The sequence below is a fragment of the Microchirus variegatus genome, assembly GCF_963457635.1.
Source record: "Microchirus variegatus genome assembly, chromosome: 2".
NCBI lineage: Eukaryota > Metazoa > Chordata > Actinopteri > Pleuronectiformes > Soleidae > Microchirus > Microchirus variegatus.
Window position 1 is genome coordinate 29,107,079 of NC_139803.1, and position 21,577 is coordinate 29,128,655.

The following is a 21,577-nucleotide window of genomic DNA, read 5'->3' on the forward strand; positions in this document are numbered from 1 at the left end:
AGGCCTCACTACACTGTACTGGAATGGACAGAGCGCCATCTAGTGGTACATGCGACAAAATGCCACTGCACGTCAATTTTAAAAACCAAAATAACAGCTGGAAATCAAGCGTATTTCATCCATTTAGAGGAAATACATGGTATCAGCAGAATGAATATGAACACAGTACAAACACAGACATCTACAGCTGTGTGTAATTACAGTTTAAATAAAGAAAACCCTGCGTGACTCGTTGAGGACTCGCGCGACACAACACAAAAATATGCTAAAATAATAACAAATGTCTGAAATATTAAGGATTAGAACGACTGAAGTTAGCTCAGAGTTACAGTAGAGCTCAAAAATACAGTTAAAGTTAGTGTTTTAATGTGTTTGCATCGCTTCAAACGTAAACATTGACTCACCTCACAGCGGTCAGTGAACGCGGCACAGACAACCGACAGCACGCGGACGGAAGTGGGTATTTTTAATGTGATTTTTGAGGTACGTTCGGGCAGTTTGACGGAGTTTATCAGCTTAATATCATTCTATCCTCACTCACACGGCTGCAGCCCGACTCCAGCAGCGCCACCACCCGCAGGTGAGAGCAATGAAACACCGACGAGACGTGGACACGACCAATAAGACACAGAGGGAGGATGCTCAGCTTCAAGGTTGGTGGCGCAACGCTGAGGATTTATGCGAGGATGAAATCATAGAAGTCATTGTCAGTTGTGCAACAAAACTCGTTGGTACCTTTACAGATATTCCATATTTTCAGGTGGTTAACAGCTCTTTTTTACTGGATCCACCTGTTGAAGACACACGTGTCTCCCTGGTTTGAAAGGATAGTTCCGTTATTTTTAAGTGTGGTTGTGGTGATGTCAAGTGTTCTCCGTGCTACCTGTCAACTGGATGAGTATGAAAGACACAATTTAGCCACTTTTAAAAAGGCTAGTTTAACTTTAACGTCTGCTAGGAAGTAGTGACCTCTAGTGGTAAGACTGCAGAGTGCAATAGACAGGACTACTACGGTGGCCCTCAAGTACAAGGAGTGTCCTCCTTCCAAACTCAAAATGAGAACTGAAGAACATTAAAATGGAATGTATAAAAGGCTTACAATTCCAATGGTCAATGCGATTCTTTTGTTTTAGGGGTTACGTGAAATTAAAGACGAGTCCACAATTCAATCACATATTGGTGGTTTATGTCCAGATATACATGTGGCCTAAACTGAAACTTTGTTTCTAAATTTGTCATCAGGAATTTTTGACTTCCAAAAACCTGCTACTTTTATACTTACAGATTTCAAAAGGTTAAAACTTTAATATTTATTCTCGACAGGAAGAGACAGTTTGCAGTTGACTGGTCTCATAATATCCAGTGTAAAGGCACATTGAGAACAAAGTTGAAAATCAATAAATATAATAAATAAAAACAATTGCACCCATTGTTTAGTCACCAACTACAGTTAAACCCAGAGGACAGGACACCGTGGAGTGAAAACCACTAATAGAAGAGGCAAACAATAAAAATCTAAATGTTAATTGGCAAGCTTGAAAAATCTGCAGCTACATCTTCATGTTACTCGATCCTGGACTTCAGGGAGTAACTTCAAAATCCTGAAAGGAAGAACAGATTCTGTGTGTTCCCATTATGAGTTTAACAGTCGTGAGAGCGAGGCTTATCTGGAAATAACAAAACTAAGTCACAGTCGAGGGAGGAAGCCTCTTTCTGCGGTCAACATCCACAAGCATCAACTTTCTTCTTTTCATTTAGGAATGAATACAGCAGACATCTTAAAAAAAAAAAAAAAAGTATGCAGAGAAGTGCAAAGTGATAAACATCCATCCAGTGGATGTCTTCTGGGATAAATACCGGTCTGTTGTATGTGTGAAAACAACCAACCATGACTCACTTGGTCTTTCAAGGTCCTTGAATGGAGGTTATTGTTTCACTGAGTAAAGAACTGAAAGAAAACAAACATAAATCTTTGGTGCTATTCTTTCTTCAGGTCAGGACGGTCATACGATATATGAGTGTTAGGGCCGTCTGGGGATTGTTCAAGGTCGGTGACTGGTAGAGTCACAGGAGCCATTCCATCGTTGTTGACCAGTGCCCCATAGGAGAAAGAAGCACCCAAGTCTGGTTGAACCATCAGGCCCTTGTCATGAATAGTTGGTACACCTGGTGAAGAAAATGTTCTCAGTGAACATACTGAGCTGAAACTTGTGTTTTACTGCACCTGCCTAGAGTTGTGTGTTTTGGGTGCGTTTGTTGTTTCACATAAATTACCATCTTTTAGCTTTCAGAAATGTTAAATATTTAACTTTGTGAAATACAGTTCACCTCAAATTATTCTAAATGTACTGTATTTTAGCTTTGAAGTGAAGTTCGTACAAACCTTTAGTCATGTCCATCGTGACATACGGCTCAAAGGTCTTGGGCTTTTTCCTGTTCCTGGTAATGAGGAAGACTCCCAAGAAACACAACGCAGTTCTGTACAAAGCACAAAATAATATTAAATAACTTCCATATGAATGATCCCCACCCCCAAAAAAAATCAAGGCAAATGTTACACCTTAGCATGTGATCATAAACAAAGTACAGATTGTGATGAATAACAGCAACATCTCTGTTCTACTTCATTGTCTCATCAATAATTCAGGACAGTGAAGCTGAGGCAGCGTGCATAATACCAGGACCGTGAAATGGAGGCAGCGGACACAATTTAGCCATAATTAGTTTTTCCGGGAACACCCAAGTGCGACATGATAAACATTTCTTCCGTGAAAACGAATAGTGAAGGATCATGACTCACCCCAATGCAAACATGCAGATGTGAAGGACATCTTCTTTCATAAATTCTAAATAAAACACCGCTCCTAAAAGCAGAAGAGAGACACGGGAAATGATGTTGTGATTTATGTCCCGACACTTCAGAGAGTCTTGAGAAGGTCAAAACTCACCAGCTACCACAGCAAAGGTGGTGGAGAGGATGTAGTTGACACTCGCAATCAGAGAGGAATCATAGAGCTTACAGGCTTGGCTGAGAAAACTAGAGGCAATAACACAACAAAGTTTATTAGTTGCCAACTGCTGGAGTGAGTGACTTTAGGAGAAATCTTATTAAAGACAATGACTGTTTTGTTCTTCGAGTATCTCACCTGGCTTGGAAAACCACTGAAGCCACCATGCACACGAACATGACACTGAAGATGGGGTAGTCGAGCTGCATGCTGCCCTCTGCGGTGAGTACCAACATGCCTGACACCGCCTTCACTGTGATGACTGTGGCAGAACCTATGTACCAACAAACAGCACAGTTAGAGACACAACACGCAGCTTAGGTTCCTATTTGGTAAATTTACAACATGGTAATGTATTCCATTAAGGCCTGGTAATGGCTTGACCCAAGAGACAATATGAAATTGACAGACTTTAATGCTGCAGACTCACCGAGCAGGGCGACCAGCAGCAGAATAATAACGACGTGGTTAGCATTACGCCGTTTGTAGAAGTACAAAAGCAGGCAGAACGTGATAATCTCCAGGAGCTGTCAGTAAGGGTAGGAGAAACAATAAATTAATTTCTAATAAACAAAACAGTCAGGAAGTGAAGGAAAGAAAATGTATCGAACATTGTCTGTATCCACAGACATACTTTTATGCTGAATAATATCACTGGATCAGAACAAAACTAAATAAATGGAAATCCAAGGTTCTGGAATCTGTAATCTGTGCCAAAAGGAGCAAGACAAACACTGTAGATTACAGCCGACGTGTACTTTTAAATAACACTGTTATTTAAAATAAGATCCTTTAACCCGTTATGATTCTGTACTCAGTCTTCATATAAAATCCAACCCTTTTTCTCTTGCTTGATTATATCAGAAAAGGAATTGATATCCCAGTAGTCACTGCTGAAAAGCCGCTTGGATACATTATATAAGGTGAAGGGACATGAATGTCGAGTGTTCAAACAGACTCACACCGACTGAGCAGCACAGGATGTTTGCATTCTAACTGCATCAAAAGTAAATACTAAAGTGAATCAATAGCTCTGACCAGCTCAGCAGTAATAGAACAAGAGAAGAGAGTCACCATATTCTATATAGCAGTGTTCTTGTACTGCTTCTAAATGATGACAGTGCAGAATACACTAAAAGTATGGGGATTTTTCATTCATGTGTAGTGATGAAAACAGTGAGAAATATTATGTGGAGACTTCTTCAGTGTGAACGAAACTTTCTTACCAGATACAAGAGAACAGGCCATCCTACGAGGTGCTTCACTATGTTCTCTGCCTGGAGTTTTTCATGAGAGTTTGGTCCAAAGGCTACAAAGAGGTATGTTCCTCCTATGATTATGACACAGCCCAGGAAGGACAGCCCATAGCGCTCTGAAATAACATGAAATACATAGCTAAGAGCCTCTAGTATTGTGGAGGAGGAACATTTCAGGGTGTTAATGAAAAGATAGTTCAGTATGTATCTGAACACACTATAGGAACTTACTTGCAAAGTCACTTGGTTTGGATTTTTCACGCAGGAAAATAAGACCCAAAATTGAGCTTGCTGCAAATTAAAAACAAAAGCTAAATTAAAAGATGTTACACAGCTTGAACTCTTTCCATGTATTCATGCGATAGTGCATTTCTGTGTGTAGTACAACATACTTAAAAATACTCACTCAGAACAGACACGGCATTGAGAGGCGCTATGAGGGCGAGGGGGGCGTAGGCATAAGAGACAAAGTTTGCCCCTTCCCCAAGACAGGTCAGTACAAAACCACACCACCAGGTTTTAGTGGAGTAGAAGGCACGTGGGTCCTTTGCTCCAGCTAATGTCACATGGCTGTATTTCTGAGAGTATGCATGTATAACAGCAGTGAATGACAGAAGGTAAACAGAAAAACTTCATACAGTACATAAAGCTTAAAGCAAACATTTAGTGTAGGTGGACATTGAGGACTGTAGGATTAAAATTAAGACTGGAACAATTACTAAATTCTTTCCTCAAGTATTTTGATAAAAATCGATTCATCGCTTTGAGTTAATTTTTCAGCTTCTTAAATGTGAATATTTTCTGCTTTCTTTGCTCAATATAACAAATAAAGTATTAAAACTGAATCAATGGTTTGAGTGGACAAAACAAGACATTTAAGAACATCATTTCCAGGTTTGAGAAACACTGATCAACATTTCATGGACTCGGATTGAGAAAATTAACAGATTAATTGATTATCGTAAATTTCAGCCCAAATGACTAATGGTAAGATGTCTTCCATAATGCCATCGTCAGAAGGCTTATAATGATACTGCAGAGATCAGGTGCGATAAATGACCTTTCGACTATTCTTACACATGAAAGTGAATCATAGCATTAGATATATATATATATATATATATATATATATATATACACACATACATATATATATGCATACATATATACATACACGCAGACACACACACACAATACATTATATAACAAATTAGTCATATATTTGCATTCCTGAAAAAAAATATTTTGATGGTTGATTGTAGTTGATTAATTTCTGACTTCTCAGAGAAGAAGTCCAGTGAGTCAGCTCAAATCTGGTTATAAAAAGGTGACTTGACATTGCTATTAACCAAAATATTAGCAGAAAATATTTATGAAATAGTAGTTTTTAAAATGGTAATATTTGTACTGCATTTGTGAGACAATAGATTAAGCTAGTGTCAGAGAGCAAACATCAAAATACTGGAAGTACATTTAAGGGATTTTTTATTTTATAATAAAGTCTCAGTACCTGAATACTTAATGAGATGCTGACAAGCACGTTTCCAAAAATCGAGAGTAAAGTCCCGATGAGATTTTCCTAGAAGAAAAACATGTTTAGACAACATAGATAAGAAATCCTAAATTGTTGAGTCCAAATAGACTAAAGTTATTAGCTCACTTATGAAAATAAATAAATAATAATAATAATAATAATAATAATAATAATAAAAAACAGCACAACAGTAAACTGCTTCAAGACAAATGAACACAACTAGAAATGTTTAATTTGTTCTCTAAAATGAAATCTTTCCCTGGTGCTATGCAGTACTTTATTGACTTATGAGACACGCTGTGACAAAGCAGCGATATTTCAGGGTTTTTGTTCCATATGCATTAGATGTAGAACAAGTAAAACCGGATGGGTACCGTTCATAATTTAACATATACGGTACCGGCATCTGGAATTCGGTACTCAACCCACTGCTTTAATCGTATAACCCTAACCCTTGTGAATCACAATATACGATTAAAGCAGTGAATGTCTGTGTGTCTCACCGTGTATGAGCCTCCACTGATGTTGAAGATATCCATCCCGCTCTTCTTCGCAGGCACTTGACTACTTATCTACAGTGGGCGAACTTTCACACACCAAATGTTTCATATTCTCCACGTTACCTTTTCTAATTAACGCTCATTTACTTGTTTCTTCTGCTCAACGCGGAGAAAAGAAGCCTTCTTTGAGCAGGGATTCTATCACTTCCTGGTTGAGCGCGCTCGTTGACAATAGTATGACGAAGGTGACAACGTCATCATCACGTGACCTCTCACTGACGGGAACCAGGAAGTGTCTTCAAATTGGAACTCTTTCCCGAAAATAACTTCATAGCTTCAGAAAGGCTCAATAACATCGCAAGATAGTCTTTTAGAGTTGAATACACATTTCGGAGAACAGAACATAGCACAGGACATTACGTTCACAAACAGCTCACAACAGCTGTTTGCAGCAGACTAAAACATTTAATCTAAGTTTGACTATCTGGAATTACTGTTCCAGACGTCTGTGACGTAATTTTGACTAGTTAAAACTACAATTTAAGATATGTACTATTCACTTTTTAACTGGGGTTGAACAATGAATCGAAATACTACTAATACTTTTCTTTAAGTCAAAATGTGTCAAATGATGTTGCAGATTAAATATTGTGCTACACAGACTGCAACAGTGGCAGTTCGCAGTGCCTCTTAGGTGTTGCATTCTTACACAGGTGCACATAATTTCACTAACGATGTGACCTCTGGTAATTGGTTGCACCAGAGCTTTTTTCATGAGGTGAGTTCATATGCACATGCCAGTGTTTTATTTCTGAAAAAAAAATTGTTTTATTTATATATTTTTCTCATTTCACTTCACCAACTTAGACTATTGTTTTCTGATCCATCACATATCACAAATTCAGATAAAAAAATAAAAAAAACATTTAACTAAAGGCTGTAATGTAACAAAATGGGTAAAAAGCCAAGGGGGTGAATACTTTTTCAAGGCACTGTATCTACAACATTCTGACCATCTGAGGATAAAGCTTTATTTGTGAAGCACATTTCATACACAAGGGCAACTAAAAATGTACCATTTGGATTTTGTAGATATTTATGATGACAAACCCCAGAGACACAAATGGCAAAAGTGACGTCATTCTGACTAGTACAGTAGAAACTGAATTATAAATACAATAGGGTCCTCGCACCCTGTGCGCTCGGTCACTAAATATCTAAAACTAGTTTTGATGAGTAAGAATGACGTTGCAGGTTCACTGCATAAACTACTGTGAATAAACTACTGTGATGGGGGAGATTTAGTTTTTACTCATGAAGCACATTACTTTGTATGAAAAGTGCTTTATAAATAAAGGCTGTGTGATTGATTTATTGAATTATTATGTTAATCAATAATGTAATCATCGGGGTGGAGTAGCTCAGTGGTTAAGACCCGTACTCCCATGTGCAGGAGACATCATGCTCACAAGTTCAACTCCACCCCTGGCTGATTGTACTCAATTGTAAGTCGCTTTGGATAAAAGTGTCTGCTAAATGACATGTAATTTAATGTAATGTAATCAATTTAACCTTGAAACTACATGTCTTGCTTGTTGTTTGCAGTACCTCTTCTGGACATTAGTCTGTGCTGTTGAGCTGTTATTGATCTCTGAGCACTTCTCAGTGACATTAGCCAGATGTAGATTCAATTGTTTTCTTTTTTTCTTTATTATTCCTCTGCTTTTTACCCATTACAATATGACTTCATGTTCATAAATTAAGTGACACATAAGCCATGTCATCACTTGAACACATATTAATCTCTAAAAATGAACTTGACAACCTCTGCTCCACCTGGAAAAACCAAGATTATGACTGTCACCATGGCATCACATTTTTTGTCCTTGTCTTTGTGTCGTTGCAGCAGTGAAGGAGGGACACGGTACACACGTCAGCAAGTGTTTCTATAACTGGAGCTGTGAAAAAAACAAAGGTAGGTCAATGAAGGGTGTGAGCTGCTGCTGTTTTAAAAGAAGAGCATTTTCTTTTCACAGCTCATGTGAGCAACTGATGATTCACTGCATCTAAATGAGATATAGTCATGAAATTATACAAACAAGTAGATGTGATAATGCCACTGTGGAGTTGTTTAACAAGACGGCATCCAATATGTCTTTGCTTTTTACAGTGAACCAATCTTTTAACTAAGAAAATAGAAGTTCTTCTGTCTCTTTAGTTGTAGACTTAAACCAGCAGAGGGAGTAAAACGGCATATTTGAAAATACATGACAAAAGACATCAATATGCAAATTTTTTTTATGGGAATTATTTGTTTGACTGATGTTTAACATTTGCTCCATCTCCAAACTTCCACACTCCTTTGTGACACTGACTGTTTATCGTTGAGTTACATAAGAGCCATTTGTGGTAAACATTCCATGTTGCAAGACCTCGTACTGAGCTTTGAGCTGATGATTATTGTTGGAGCTGGTGTGAATGCACTTCAACAAATCTGTATACTGTATAAAATTGGAAAATTGGATTGGAAACAAATGCATTTTGCATCTTCTTCATGAACACATAACTGTAATTTCAGTGACACTCACTTGTTATTGAAACTGATTGCAGTGACACTTAACACGTATAATATGCAGTGTAGATATCAATCTAGTAAATTAATCTGTCTAAATGCATAGATTAAAAACACCTCCCTCTCTGTTATTGCAGTTATTGGAGAAGAGTCTATTGAAGAATTTGTTTTACAATGCCACAAATTCTCAAATGAGTGCAAACTGTACACCTTTAGTCACACACAGACATTTGTGTGTGGGATTTCATGCAAAATCAACCGTGCTGCAAATGAAATGAAAGGAATAGCTAATATTTTACTCAGACTTTCCATGAAACTTGCTCCATGATAAATTGATGGTGAGATTTGTGCACATCTGTGGTTTCCATCATGTCACATAAGAACAAATGACAGTAGAATCCTGTTTCAGAACACTTACAGCAGAGAGCTGCTATGACTTGACCTGTGCAGTTATTTGCTCAGAGCTATGACTTGATCTTTATTGCTGGAGGTCATGAAATTGCACTTTTTAAAAAAAATCAATATATGTGAGCACTTTTGAAAAAGAGTAAGTTATTGAAGTAGATCACAATAACACTTTTGTTCAAAGTAGAAGTAAGTGCTGGTTCAGTTCTTCAGCAACAAACAAACAATACTCCACACAAAAACAAAATCAAAACAGCACAGCTTTGTTTGTGTCTACCACGTATGTCACAACCTAATCTTGTTCACAACTCCTTCTCATGTCATTTTTTTGTAATGATGTTGTGTTGTTGACCTAAGATTTCTATCACACAGGCACTGATTACAGCTCCGACTGTGTGGAGAAGAGTGAAGTACAGATGTGGAGCAGGTGCTTTGTCCTGAGGCTGTTCACAGGTGTGTGCTTTAAGGAATGCAGGTGAATGACTTTTTCCATTGTCTCAGATTAAGTGCTCAAGATTAAAAGACCTTTCAATTAACTTCTCAAATTAAGTCTTGAGAAGATTATAAAACATTGACACGGTGTATAATTTCAGGTAAAATTAAAATATGGAGTTTAGCCTGCGGAGTAGTAGTAGTAGTGTAAGTAGTAGTAGCAGCAGCAGAAGAGTTAGTAGTAGTTGTAGCAGTAGTGTGGTTTATCTTGCTATTAGTGATTTTATTATGTACATATTTTTTTGTTTTCTTTTTATATGCAACATAGTGATTTGTTGCTTAATCATCACTTTATTAATATAGTTTTTTTTCCAAGTAATACCCCCCCCTTCCCGTAGCTAAACAAATTAAACATCATTTAGGGAATTACTTTAAAAAAAATGTAATATATGTATTCTCTTTGCTACTTGGAAAAAGTTATTCACAATTAATTTATTTTCTGTCGATAAATTCTATAAAGAACTATTAATTATTATTATTATTACTATTAAAATCACAGCTACTACATTTTATCTTGAGGGACAAAAGAAATGAAATCAACTAATTACCTGGGCTCTGATCCAACAGCTGCAGCAGTGATTCACTGAGCTTGTTACAGAACAGAGGTCAAATAGATTTTATCTGATTTTTGTTGTTTCTATGTTTTTGCTCCAGGTTACTGAGAATTTTCAGTTGATATCTTGTGTGTTTGTTGAAATTTTACACCTCTGACTCCCAGTTGAAAAACCTGTGGGTTTTTGAAAGCTTTAAACTCTTCTCATTTACAAGGGATGGGTTTTTTGGGCTTAGACATCCTGTCATTTACATTTACGACACCTTTTGTCAACCTGGAGCATGAATAGTCTCGAAAGGAGAGATAATGACATTTACAATCATCTCAAAATTTACTATCAACAAAATGTAATTGGTTTCTTCCATTTGTGCCAGTTCCTTGTGGTGCGTGGGCGCTGTCCACTAGGAATGCATGAACGTTGGTGACATGCACGACAGTGTGTATTTAATAACTGTCAGGCCTGTTTCAAAAAACCAAACAGACCAGCATCCCTTTGTAACGACTGAAGAATGTGTGTACGTTAGATAGGAGCAGGGAATGAGGGGATGTATTCATCGCTGCACTGCACCATACAACAGGAAGTCATTGCTCCATGAGGTGGTTCTCCATGTTGTCATGGAATGTGAACACACGTTACAAAGCACCGCTGGAAGAGCAGGCTTTTCTCAAATCCTCTGCAGGTCCAGGCTTGTTCGGAACATTTCTAACAATGAGGCCTAAGTGACAATGACATGATTATAAATGCTCATTTGAATATTTGACTTTCGTTGAATCAGCTCATGCCCGTGGGAGTGGTGGTGATTTTTGGGTGATTTTTGGGCAACGCTCCAGAGACGGGTTTCATTGACTACGCACATGCTTTTAACCTTCACAAAGGATGGAGAATGTTTTTTTTTTACCATGGAGATTAACCTGTAGCAAAGGGGGAAATGGTTGTTCTCTCTTCTCATCTGGTGTCTGTATTCTGGTGCATTAAAACAGGATAGGCAAATTCTCTGGGGCCTCATGAGAGAGGGCTCCAGGACTGGCTGATTATGACAGTCAAAGGAGAATGCATTGATGCCCTGATTTCAAATTCTCCAACAAGGCCCCACAAACTTTATAACTTCAGAGTGAATCATGAAGCACACACATGTTATGTGGCTACGAGTTGTTACTACAACTACTACATTTATTGTACTTGTGTATCAAAAGTTGTTTTCTGATATAAAATGTACTTAAAGGGACAATATGTAGTATTTATGGGTTTATATTACCCAAAATCCACTTTTTATACATATTATGTGCTCCTGCATTGTCTAGTCGCTGTATAATATTCTTTGTTTCATTTTCGTAGTGTTTCAAAAAGTCATTTAAAATAACATGGTCGCGGGCCGCGGTCGCATAGCCACTGTTAGCAGCGAGACGCCATGTTTCTGCCGGAGCCTGTAAGGACAAACGCGAGAGAACAAATCAATCGTCTCTTTACTTGTAGCAGAAGTCCCGCCTCCACTCTCTCCGCTTCGTCTGCTACGGCCGCGGTAGCTCGCCCTCTCCCTCACCTCACGAACCTCATCTGCTGACACAGAGAAAGACGACGAGGACGACACTTGACCGGCTGCGGATACCGTAGCGCTCAGGGAAGGGAGGGGGTGAGCAGAGCAGCAGGTCTTTGTTGTAAATTTCAGCCTCTCCTCTAGATGTCACTATAAACTACTTACTTCCCCTTTAAGTTTTAGAAGTGAAAGTACTGAAAAAGTGAGGCGTTGATGTGTAACTATGTATAAACTTTAGACCATGCCCTATATATCTATGATCTATCTATATAGATAGGTCTTATGAAATGTTATTTGGTATGTGAGGGTTGATTGTGTTTGTTTCAGTCTGGCTCCAGGTCACTTCTCAAGTCCTAAAGTTCCATGAAGCACTGTCTGTACTATCCTGATTCTGAGAGATTAATCAAATAATTTGTTACATTTTTGCCAGAGAAATCACCCTTTATTCAACTACTGCTTAAGTCAAATTAGACTCCCGCTGATCTTCTTTCAGTCTTCTGCCTTTTATATGAGTTCCATGCGTCTCCACTTTTGTTAAAGTAAATCACAGTGATCGCACATACTGTAATTACCCTGAAGTCTTTTGAATGTACAGACACACTAATGAAAAAAAGGTGCACCAAACCATCTGACATGAGATAATACTCAAAACAACAAAGCAGTTACCTGCACAGTGGCCGTGTGTAGCTCTGCTGTTCATACATGGTTATTATGTGTCTGCTTATATCCGTAATTATAGAGTTTTTCCTGTGTGAGCACAGGTGAGAGGGTCAGAGGGTTGCTAATTATATTTTTACCTTTAACTTCTTGTCAGATACAGTGATTTTCAAACAGTTATTTCCATACAAGGATATTTTTTAACTTAATGTTCAACCATAATTATGACTACATTGCTTTTATTGATTAGCACACTTTCTTTTAAGTAAAATTCATAAATTACACTTTTACAAATATGATGTAGTTTTGGCAACACCAAGAAAGTTGCTCAACCTTTCCCTTTGGGGCATAAATAATGTTTATCTGCGTAGAATAAAAAGTCAATGATTTATGATTTCACACATGAACTTCAGCAACATTAATCTTACCTTATTATAATAAATATTTACATTGTTGCATTCAATCCAAACCATATGTACTTGACTTTATGGCAGTAAAAACACTGTTGTGAGAGCCCCCATTCTCACAGTGTTTTATCACCTTTTTGTTCTCTCATCTGCAGTAATAAGCAGTGTAAGATGATACCACCTGTTAACTGTTGACCCTGGGACAGACTGTATATAAGTGTTTCAGGGAACAACAGTGTGCGTATACATGCGTGATTGCATAAGATGAGGTAATGACTTCCTTCATGAGTCTTGACTTACTCTGAGAAATGTGTTGGATTTTACATCATTATTATAATAATAATCATCTGATCTGAGGCTGATTTGCTCATGCTCCTGACACAGTTACAGTTAGAAGAGAGTGGAAGTATAATTTGATGTCCTTAAATCCAGCTTCTTTGTAGAAAGTGAAAACGCATGGGACTGTGGATGTGTTGTGTGTGTATCAGTGATGACTGAGTTGACACATGCTACCTGCATGACTCCTGAGTGCTTGCCAGTGCAGCGTGACCTCAGACATGGGTGACCGCACACAACTTTATCCTGTCTGTTACATCTTTTTTTTCCGGGGCCTAAAGAAACCAGGCTTTTTTTGGGGATTGAGGGTTTGTGCGTTTGTGTCGGTGATGGACAGAAACACATTTACACACACACACTTACACATACACACACACACACACAGAGAGAACTCTTGTCTGTGTGAAACCTGAGGAGAGGGAGAGGAGCCCAGGTCGAACAAAAGCCTCTGTTTAATTTTCTTTTTTTTCTGTTGTCTTTGGTTGTTCCTTCATATTTTCAGCACCCTGCAATCACGGCATCTTGTTAGCTTTGGATTCAGGTTAGACTTGTTGTGGGAGACGACAACTCCCTCCCTTCCTACCTCCTTCTCCTCCTTCCTCCCCCCCACATCTTTCTGTCTCTTCTACACCTCCTCTTCCTCAAATCTTGTCTACTCATCCATTCACACTTGCCTGATTTGCGTTTTCTTTTAAATGGGTGATAAACTGCATTTATCTTGAGGGCATGACTCTCTCTCTCTCTCTCTCTCCCTACCTCCTCCTTTCATTCTGTCCTTTCCTCTCTCCTCCACTCCCCTCCTCCTGTGCAGGTGAATTGTCTTTCAGTGGAGGCTGCAGTCATTAGACAGCAGGTGCATGTGTGTTGGATCTGATTCAAACAGAATGATTATATGTGGACTAAAATAACCTACTCTATGGAAACGGAACATCATTTAATTTAAATTGCTGCGTTCCCATTGACATGTTCTTTATGACTTGAGTTTTTATATAGAAGCACCCGAAGCTTTTAGCAGGATTAGCACTGCATCAAAGTTTTAATTCTGTGATTTGGGTTCTTTCCATTCTTTCATGCATTTTATTAACCCTAGCACATATTTCTACTTTATTTCTTTCTCTTTTAAATGTTCTGCCCTCTGCGTGATTTTGCTTTTTGACTTAGGATAATGGACGGATGGATGGACTTGATTCTCGCTATTCAGGAAATGTTGTTTCATATTTATAATTTTATTGATATGAGATCGCACATCACTGCATTTGACATCATTTTCATTTTACTCAGCTACTGCACAAGTATAGCAAAAAGAGCATTTTTTTGTTTTTACAATTGGTATTAGTTTTTTAACAGTCAGTGTGAAATTAGAATAGAATAGATCTTTATTTTAAATGTAACGTAGCTCTCTCTCTTTCGCCGATGCTCAGAACAGTTGGACAAAGTTATATCAGATAATATGATATAATATACGGTTGGTTATTTTAGCATAATCTGAATGGTTTATCTATTTAGTTTTATATATTTAAAGCTTGTGTCACTGTATTTTTTCGTCAATCAGTCTTACAAACAAGTAAAACAATCTTTTGAGTTTGAACTAATAACCTAAGAAAATTATTATTATTAACACTCAAGAGTCAAAACAACTCATTATACAATACAAATAAATAAATACATTTTATTTCTCAGTTGATTTGTTTTTTAAAGGCTACAACCATATCAAATTTAGTTCGAGGTTAGTAGTTAAGTAACTTTACTTTTTCTCCTCTCAGCCTAAAGGTCACAGCGGATTTTTTCAGGATTAGCCTTTTTCAGTTTACATGCTTCATAGTTGGATTAAGAGAATATGAAGTTAGTAAAAATGAAATCTCAGACTGATAACGTGAACAAGTATAAAAACAGATTAATTTATCACCAAGGCAACAGATTCTGGCTTTGGCTTTAAATCCTAAAAAAATGGCAGGGTTTGTGCACGTGTGCGTCACCCTTCCGTGTTCCCTGCGTGCAAAGTGGGGCGCACCCTGCTGTGGCCCATGAGCAGGGCACGCTGTCATTGTTCCAGAGGATTGAGGAGAAAAGGAGTGTGTGGTTCCTCTAATTCTTTGACGAGCCAAGACATGTAGAGTGAAACTGGGCGCGAGGTGAAGAAAGGAAAAGGGAGGGCGGGAGAGAGAGAACGAGAGAAATAGATTACGGGGAAGTATCACAGGTCAACGTGGAAAAATTAGTATATCGTAAACATTTTTTATCTAAAGGAAACAACGATAAATAAAAATAACCACTGGAAAGTTGTAGATGTTAAGCAATAAATGTAAAGACATGAGATTAAAGACAACAGTTTGCATTAATGCAAAACAAATAATCCCAAATAAAAAGAAACTGAAGGAATGTGTCCACACAGGGCATGAGTTTCTGTCAGGTGGTCTGAACATGTTCCCTGCTTTATTTGGGAAGATGAGGCAACAGTCCCTGGAAATCTCTCCTCCTCCACTATCCCACGGGAATATCACCACTCATCCATAGAGGAAGAGGGACAGTGAGGAAAGGAAAGGAGGAGGCGGGAAGGAACAGAGAGGGCTGATGGCTGAGTGGAAGAGAGAGAGAGATGTTTATCATTAAGCAAAGGAGAAAATATGACAAGGGATTACTGCTTCACTGAAGAGTAGTAATCGATCAAATCTCCACACACTTCTGATTCAGTGTCGTTTCCCTTTAGTTTCCACTTGACTTTGACCGGGACGTGAACGTCCACAGACACAGCTACAGACTCAGCTACAGACGCACACACAACAAAAATCACGCTTCCACGTTTGACTCGAACACAAACACTTGTAACCTGAGGAAGACTTTGTGGTCTAATTGCATCAGTGTCACCGTCAGTGAAAGATAAGTTGTTACAATGCCAGGCGTCTGTATCAGCTCTCCTGGTGGAGAATTTGAGCTGTAGTGTATCTGCTGTGAACTCGCACCCCTCTGCGTGTTCTGTTACTGCCTGCACAGAACCTAACTATCAGACGCAATAATCTCTCCAGGGCATTGAGGGCTTCAGGCTTTAGGATGCGCTGAGCAAACCTGGCTCATTCTCATTTTGGCATTAAAATGAATGTGTGATTGGATGTGTGGAGCTTGGTACAATGGGATGGAACTGCTTTGAGGCTTAATTTTAGGTAAATAAACAGACAGCATTTTCATATGCCAGATAAACACGTAGAAGGTTTAATCCTGCTTCAGGTGGATAATCCATCAGTGTGTAATTATCTGAAAAATAGGCTGCTGCACACGGAAGTTAAAGGAATATACCAATACTTTTAAAAAAGTAGACAATGCTGTCTTTACAACTTTTGCACAAGCAAAACAATCTCATATCAAGCCACAGCTTTGTTTAGAATAAAGACTGGAAACAGTTAAAGTTAGTGCCAACCAGTCAGGAAATGCTCCCAACACTAAAACAGAGCAGTTTGCATTCTCTGGTATAAACTAAGCTTACCATCACTCCTGCTGGTGACCTTGGCAAGAACTTTGTTCCATTTTTACACAGAACTGGACCATTATTTTAAACGTTATGTGGTTAACTATGTTGATGTGCACTGATTATGTCAAAGTCTTTAAGTGGCTGCAGGTTAGAGTTCTCCACTCTAAGCTCTGCAGAATGAAACCTGATATGGAGATGAGCTCAGTGCCTGCTCTCTGTTTGGGTGGGACCTATACACTATACGTGTGTGTGTGTCTTTGCATATATACGTGTGTGTGTATGTGTACATATATATATATATATATATATATATATATATATATATATATATATATATATATATATATATATATATATACAGTCCTGTGCAAAAGTTTCAGGGCACCACCAGCTTTGTTGTTTTTTCTGTCCGTCAAATTCTGTGATCATTGGAATTTGGAATGAAGTGATGCGACTTAAAGCTGCTCTTATATATTAGAGAGCTGTCAATGAGTTCAACTCATGCAACATGTGTATGTAATGCTCAAGCATGTCTTGAATAAACCTGACGTAATAGACGTTTTGAAATAGTGATGAAATAGTAGGAAAAACACAGGATTTACCAGTAACATTAATTAAGGTTCCACTCCAGTATTAACAGAGCTGTGTTATTGTTCAAGTGTAAGGGTAGATAACGCTTAATACTTGACACCTGTAGAAGATGTTTTTGTTTTTTTAAACAATAAAAAACTGCATACATATTTTTTGGATGTGTGCAGTAAAGTAAAATAGACATAATGATCCTCTATTGTCGTTAGAGCAACAAATCTAATAAAGACTTCTGCACAGTACTGTATACTATATCTATATACTTAACCAGGAACTGGTTTGAGGATAAGACTTTGGTTAGTCTGTAGGTCAGGACATTTTGGCTGTTCCTCACGTCTTAAAAGGGCTGTTTATGGGTTATGACTTGGTTTTAGGGTTGGGGTCAGAATTATGATGAGGTTATGACTTGGTTAAGGTGAAGCATTTAGTTATGATAGGTAGGATTAGGGTAAGGAGCGAAGGAATGCATTATGTCTGTGAGTATCTGTCCTCACTTTCAATACTACACACATCTGTGTATATGAATCACATATGTGTGAGCTTCCTCACCCCTGTCATATCTTGACATTTTGACCTATTTGGTACCTTTGTGTGCAGTGTTTTTTGCTACAGTACTCATGTAAAATGTAAATTTAAGTCTCACAGCTCTAATATTACCATTCAACAATTATCTGTAATATCAGTACTAGTACTAGTTTCAGCTGTTAAATTAAAATTATAATAATGCTGCTCCTGCTACTGCTTCAGCAGATCTTGATGTTCCTGTTTGTTGGCAGACGTTTCCGTATGTGTGGCATTTCTTTGATAATATGTTAGACAACATGGCAGAGTGGAGAGAACTGATGTGTGGTTTGTGTAGATTATCACCCATCTGCGTTTGTGTGCATGTGTGCGTCCTTTTCAGAGGTTTGCATTGATTGTGGACATAATGTGTGTGTTAAGGGCCATGGTGAGGGTGTGTGTGTGTCCATCCACAGTATGTCCATTACATGCAGTGTTGTTATCTAAGCGCCTCGTTGGTCTGTGTTCATACCAGTGCTCCAAAAACAAAACACATAGTCTGAGACAGAAGTGAAAGAGGACTTGGTGCATGCAAACACACCACAGATTATCAGCAGACTAAACAAACGCTTCTTCTCCTACGTGCCTCTGTCTTACTGTAGAAACAACAGCTTGCTGTGCTTTGGAAGGACAGTGTGAATGGATGCAGAAGTAATGTAAACTTAATGAAAGTGCACAGTAGCCTGAGGAGTGTCCTCTCTGTGTCCCATAATACTTTTGACATAATCTCTACTACACATACATGTCGTTGTATTTATATAATGACAGTAAAGATGTGTGACTTCTGATGACGTTAGAGAAGTCCTTTGAAAAACCTTTTGTTATGATGACAAATCAAATCCCTGACAGCAGATGTGTTCTTGTATTTACATCATTTACTCTACCTTACTGTTTGATGTGAATGATGATGCACTCTACAGTTACCCTGGAGCAGGCTTCAGAGAAATGTAGTTCTACTGAGCAATGAAATCCTTTGCATTTACCTCTGCCCCAGGCAGGAGGTGTTGTGACCTTTAACAGCTAAACATGCAAATTCCAAACTGATGAAACTCTAAAGTGGCTGCAAAATGCTCCCATCCTGTCAGATCCACAGTTAAATCCTCTACCATATCTTTTCATTCTGACACCAGCTCTTATTTTACCCTTTCTTCTTCTATTCTTACACAACACCACTACCCCCAACCCCCTCCCCGTCCTCCCCCAACTCCTGATTCCCTGACTCGGGGCAGTGTGGAGTTTCTGGGAGTGGCTGCATGGTGCTGGCTGATGGGTGGAATAGTGCAGAGGAGTGGGGCTGATGGGGTGGGTGGGTGGTGGTGGGGAGGTGTTCAGAGATTGTGTCCAGACTTTTGGAGCCTCTCTAGTCCAGGCCAAACAAAGTGACAGCACCATTCTGTGAAAGGGTTCTCCCCATTCACCTAAGAGGAGGTCAAAGCACCTCAAACCAAGCAAACACTGATGCACACAGAGTTTAGAGGACCACAGGATGTCTCAGGATTCACATTATATATAGGCCTTTACACTGTGTATAACAGCACTTTGCAAATTGATATGATTCAGACAGGGAAGTTTAAGTCAGTTTGAAAATGACCGTTTAGCTTTTTCCTTCGTCTAACAGACCTATACACTAGTTTCACAATTTATGACCTAAACTCTGCAGGAGATGTGCATGTGCATGTGTCAAAGGCTTCTGCATAATCATCTTAAAAAGACTGTGTCAGAGATATTTGAACACTGGCTCATTTTCTGCAGAATAATTGACGTTAAGGCTGCCTGGAGGAAGTTCCCATGTCAAGTAAAAATTTTAATTCCAGGCTGCTGCTGGGAATGTAAAGAATATTAGATTTGACATTAGAGCAGTGGTGGTGTCATAGACCCTGGTGTCCAGCATTATTATTATTATTATTATTATTATTATTATGAGGGCCAGCCATGTGTTTGTCAGTCTGAAAATAACTTGTTGGAGGAGATGGAAAGAAAAAAATAGGCTTTTGATGATGTGATAATGTTTTGAAAAGAGACTTTGCATACATCTATTGGCTTGTTTTTTGACTACAGTGTTGAAAAAGAGGTGGTATTTATTGGAAAAGGCCAACATGCCAGGGATTTTATGGTAACAGGTGCACCACAGCAGCACAGCGACATGCCCCGGGCTCCTGATATCTCTGTCAGTCCTCAGCACACATTCCTCCATGACAAACTAGGCACTGGAGCAGATGGAGAGATTAAAGAGAAGGAGATGGAGAGATATGTATTGTGAGTGTTAAGTGATAAGAGGGATCGGCTACAGGACAAAAGACTTGCCTTCTATTTTTGGTTGGTTTCTTCACCTCCACGACTCTACACGATCGACCCAGGTTAAGTCCTGTGTTGAGAATGCCACAGGTGTATTGGATGAGATTCACTGGCAAAGCCGTCATAGGAGAAAGGCGGAACAGGAAACCCTGGTGAAAGGAAGAGTTTGTTGGAGACAGGAAAAAGAAGAAAGAGAGATAGTGGAGTGGGAGGAGAGAGGTGATAAGAGAGCTGGCCCTCAGCAGCATTGGTGCGTAGAGCCGGCACTGACATCTGTTTGTATGTGACCATGCATGGGTGCAGGCACACATGCACACGCACACAAACAGACACACAACGCACCAGCACTCTTGGATCTCAGTTTCCTACTTCATATGTGAGTTTCAAGGCATGAAAGGCTGTCGCTCGTGATGTCCATCCATCTTAGCTTGTCAGGTTTCTGTGGAGCCACGGAAACAAAGAATCACACACTGGACTTCCCAGGTTGTGAACTCAACTTCAAATCAAATATAAGTTTAGTGTAATATGACAGGGACATTCATATATGAATCATAGAATATGAAAATGAATATCGGATGTGCCTTAAAACAAATAAAAGGTAAAGAATATTCAAATATAAGCAAGAGTATCGATATAAAACAATCTAAAACACAAAACAGTGTAAAGACAAACTTGCATCCACGGGTATACAAAATATCCAAGAGTAAAGTGACAGTGCTTTCTTTTATTCATGTTACTTTAATATCTTATATATCATTTGTCACATTGATCAAATCCTGATGTTGAGAGTTTCATTGCCAAAACTTTATTTTATGAATAATCTAATGTTGAATTGTGATTAACATCTTTTCTATGTTTTCATCTCCTGATTCCAAACAAAAGTCTCATATTAAATTAATAATGCATAGAATAATATCTAAAAGTTTACCAGCAGGAATGTATTAAATCTGATGGTCAAATAAAATGTACATTATATTTATTAACACAAATAATACATTTCAAATGTGTTGATATCCATAATGAAGTTGTCTGTCTTTGTACTTTTTGTGCATGTGTAGCTGAGGTTCAGATGATTCGTGAAGTTAAAGTTGAACTGTAACTGTGTACAACTGTGAACATGAAGTTGTGTCATACCCACAGTCTTCTTTCTCTTTTGAGTTGATTCCTATTTAGCCTCAAGACTGTGTGTGTGTGTGTGTGTGTGTGTGTGTGTGTGTGTGTGTGTGTGTGTGTGTGTGTGTGTGTGTGTGTGTGTGTGTGTGTGTGTGTGTGTGTGTGTGTGTGTGTGTGTGTGTGTGTGTGTGTGTGTGTGTGTGTGGGCAGGCTGCACAGCACGCACCCTTATGTGTTACCATGCCATATCCCCTCAGGTGACAGCAGCACACACACAAATGCACAGATAAACAGTCACATAA

At 38.6% G+C, this 21,577-nt stretch overlaps 1 protein-coding gene across 1 annotated transcript; it reads right to left on the reverse strand.

The window, feature by feature from the left end:
• Window positions 1-1,978: 1,978 nt before the first annotated feature.
• On the reverse strand, window positions 1,979-6,396 carry nipal3 (NIPA like domain containing 3; the record flags this gene model as incomplete). Its single annotated transcript, XM_083906292.1, has 11 exons — window positions 6,302-6,396; window positions 5,775-5,843; window positions 4,671-4,842; window positions 4,496-4,555; window positions 4,235-4,380; window positions 3,439-3,535; window positions 3,147-3,282; window positions 2,949-3,037; window positions 2,801-2,864; window positions 2,384-2,478; window positions 1,979-2,166 (listed from the first exon to the last, which is right to left on the reverse strand). The coding sequence occupies exons 1-11, from the start codon at window positions 6,335-6,337 to the stop codon at window positions 1,979-1,981; spliced, it is 1,152 nt and encodes a 383-aa protein (XP_083762418.1). The 5' UTR covers window positions 6,338-6,396.
• Window positions 6,397-21,577: the final 15,181 nt, after the last annotated feature.